The 3494-nt window shown below is 40.0% G+C and overlaps 1 protein-coding gene across 1 annotated transcript; it reads right to left on the bottom strand.

The window, feature by feature from the left end:
* Positions 1 to 980: 980 nt before the first annotated feature.
* On the bottom strand, positions 981 to 3016 carry LOC106110737 (clavesin-2-like). Its single transcript, XM_013292634.1, has one exon. The coding sequence runs from the start codon at positions 2917 to 2919 to the stop codon at positions 1927 to 1929; it is 993 nt and encodes a 330-aa protein (XP_013148088.1). The 5' UTR covers positions 2920 to 3016; the 3' UTR covers positions 981 to 1926.
* Between the last annotated feature and the right edge of the window lie 478 nt (positions 3017 to 3494).

Consider the following 3494-nt stretch of genomic DNA (forward strand, 5'->3'; position numbering starts at 1 on the left):
TCAAATAATTCTAATCTTTCAAATCAATTTATGGTCACCAATCTCCTTCTAAAACAAAAGTTTTAAATATGATAAGACTTCAGGTCTAAAAACTTTTATTGTAACTTATAATCGTTCTAAATGTAACTATTTTGCATTGTTTTAGTTGAGCAGGTTGACATTGTTAAATTCTACTATATCGAAGAACGTACTTCGATAAGCAGATGAATAAGTTAAATGTTAACAAATTAATCTACTAAGTGAATGTCACTACCAAATAGACCGGTTCTTAGCGCAAATTCGAACCAAAACATTGCGAAGAGATAACATTGTAACACTTCGTTTAATTATTTCGTACACGCTCTGTTTACTTACTAAGGAGGTTATCGAACTAAGCGTAGATATAGAAAAAAATCGTACAACTTTGAGTAAGGATTAGGTGACAAATGGTAGGTCCTTCCGGCGCGGCGACGGAAGTACCACGTGACTCACACGAAGCGTGCGCGTGCGCCGCTCGGCCATTGTCCACGCATCGCCGACTGTGACGTCCGACGCCGACGTGATCTGTATGAACCAGCCTAGCGTACAACCTGCTATATTCTGCAATACTTTGCTAAACATGCTCTAGATCTGAGATCGATACGAGTATCCTAAATTACACCGTGTGTAACACCATATAAATCTGTACCACGATATTTGATTTACATTGATATTATATTTTTGGAGTTTTATTGAAGAAAATATGTACTTATAGAATAAAACAAAAGAGCAAATCATTTTAGTTATACTAATTTATACTTTTATAGTTTAAACAAAAAAAACAAAAGTAAACGAGCTCGTTTCGCTCTTATTCACACAATCATTAGACACATTTCTGTTGCTTTGTACGGAAATTACGTTTTATATTTGGTTTCCTTTCCCACTTAACACCTCATTCTGACCTCAATATCGAAAATATCACAACGTTCAACCCATATAGGTTATAAATGAAATGCAGTTTGTATAATTAATTATGTAATTCATAATATCAGGTTCTAAGCGTCGAAAATATGACGTATTTACATAATAATATAACATTTATAAGCAGAAGACACTGAGATACATTGAATATATTCGACTTTCAGACAAACGTCTGAGTAAAGCTTACCCTAAGAGAGCATGGAGATAGACATATGACATCACTCGATACAAATACAGCCATCCTCGCACAATATGAAAATAAAACTAAACAATGAGCACTCAACACTAGCGGACACGAATTTAAATAATTTAATACTGTCCCATTCGCATCAAAACATACATAGAATTCAAATCACTTTGTATAAAGAAGCCCATTTCAGAAATATCGCATCGACCTTTTTTGGAACTTAACAATAAATAAGTAAATGCGCAACAAGCCTCACAAAATATCAACAGCAATATTCAATCACGTTGTATAATAGTTATGAATTATCACAACATCTTCGTATGATAAATGACAAGCAAAATACGATTCATAGAAGATTTAGATATATGAGTCATGTGTTTCAGTAAAAGTGACTCTACATACATACATAATGAATGAATATTTTAAAATGAGAGCTCGGAACCGTTAGGCCCACGCGGAAGTATTCGAGGTTACTCCTACTTAACTCGAAGATGACATCCGAATGAATAATTAATAATCTTTACATGCACTAAGCGAGGTCAATACAGTTCTCCGATAATCGTTAAAGTACATTGGCTAAAAGTCATCACTTAATTCTGAAACCTTATGACTGAAATATCGTATTTCACCACACACTCGCTTTCGAATAACTAATTTTGGTGCCGGGACATTAAAGAATCAATAGTTTTCAAAACACTGGATATCACAAAATACATATTATGTATTATATTATACACCTGGCAAAGGTGGGGGCAGCACATCTGTCCTTTGTAACAACATTGCAGCGGTGCACCGAAAGGTCAGTCTTTATCACGCAATAGTTCTGATTTTGCTCCTTTCTCGTTGCTATGAAACGAAAAATTTTGATTGTCTTTATGTATGTACGCTTTGTCCAGTTTAGCAGCCGGTAATTCGTTATCCTGGGGTGCAGTTGCGGTTATCGTCGGTACCGGCGACGGATCAATGTTTTCATATTGACAAAACTCCTTTAGCCAACGTTCTGAATTGTAAGAAGGTCCCTCTCCCCCCAGCTCAGCGGGAAGAATGTCGAGAGGTAACGCATCGTGCAGCGTCGAAAGGTTGTTCCCATGTAATACAATTCGTTCCCTCGTCTTCGCTTTCAAATAGGGTTTAATTACAGCTAAGGCGGTCTCCACGTACCAAGGTTGTCCAATAAAATGTATGCTCTTAAACCGAACCGGCATACAGTCCTGAAGGCAGTCGATCATTAACTTTAAAACTTTAGCTTGCAAACTGCACGACTGTTTAAACGTGAACTCAGTCCAATCCACAATAATAACATAGCCGTTGGCTTGATTTTGAACATCGTTTAGCGTCCGTTCCAGCGTGAGCAACAACGCTCGGTACACGGAGAGCAGCGGGCAGGCGTGCGGCGTCCAGTTGGAAGCGAACATGATCAGCACGCACCTGCCGCGCCGGTCGCGCTGCGAGAGAACGCCCGGCAAACCGTCGGCCAGCGCCCGCAGCACGCCGCCGTCCGCCACCGCCCACAGCTCTGGGTGCTCGCGCCGGTACTGGTGATAGCGAACTAGCAGCTCGAAACTCTGCTGCACGTCGTGTTTGCGTGCGTACAGAAATCGCCGCAAAAAGTTGTCGTCTTGACATCGACTCTTGTCGCGTAGGGCGAGGTTAAGGCTCGAATCAACGGCTTCCTTCAGCCCGTCGAGGGCCCGTTGTCTGTCACCATCGGTGAGCCTCTTCCTGGATACGTCACAGAGGCGCTCGTTCTGCATCTGCTGCAGCCTCCAGTCATATTCGGCGTACTCGTTCATGTCTGGCGTGGCTGTGAGTCATGCGGCCTTTCACTGTAGCGACGTGAGGTGCGCGCGCGCCGCCTGTGCCCGAGGCCGACTGCGCGCCGTGCGGCCGCGCGCCACCGCCATTGCTGCCCGTTCATTAAACCGCGTTGTGCTGCCTTCACATTTTAAATCTACGCCAGTTGCTTGTACAAGTGTACTTGAATACTAAATGGTATATCATCTTTTCAATAGTAATATTTTATTTTGTATTATTTTAATCTAGTTTTATAATGTATCTAGCAATGTACTCTATGACAGTAAATGCGACTTAATTACATAAGTTAAATTCGACTCGTATAGACCAGACACTATTATTATAGAACATGATGCAGATGCAGACAATAAATAAACAAGATAAGTTAAATCCTTAATTTTTGAGTTTTTTCACTTTTTTTTACAAGCTTTTTTTAAAGTATTAGAAGAAAAAATGTTTTCTTAGCATTTCATACATATTCTGTTGGCGCATAGACCCAAGGTGAATCTTGGCACATGCATTCTACAATTTAAGTAATTTAATTAAGTCATGCTTCATAATTTTACTTGCAAGA

The sequence above is a fragment of the Papilio polytes genome, unplaced genomic scaffold (assembly GCF_000836215.1).
Source record: "Papilio polytes unplaced genomic scaffold, Ppol_1.0 DF824191.1, whole genome shotgun sequence".
Classification (NCBI taxonomy): domain Eukaryota; kingdom Metazoa; phylum Arthropoda; class Insecta; order Lepidoptera; family Papilionidae; genus Papilio; species Papilio polytes.

Coding starts and splice junctions, on each gene's coding strand:
- LOC106110737 (XM_013292634.1), bottom strand. CDS start 2,919: ATGAACGAGTACGCCGAATATGACTGGAGGCTGCAGCAGATGCAGAAC.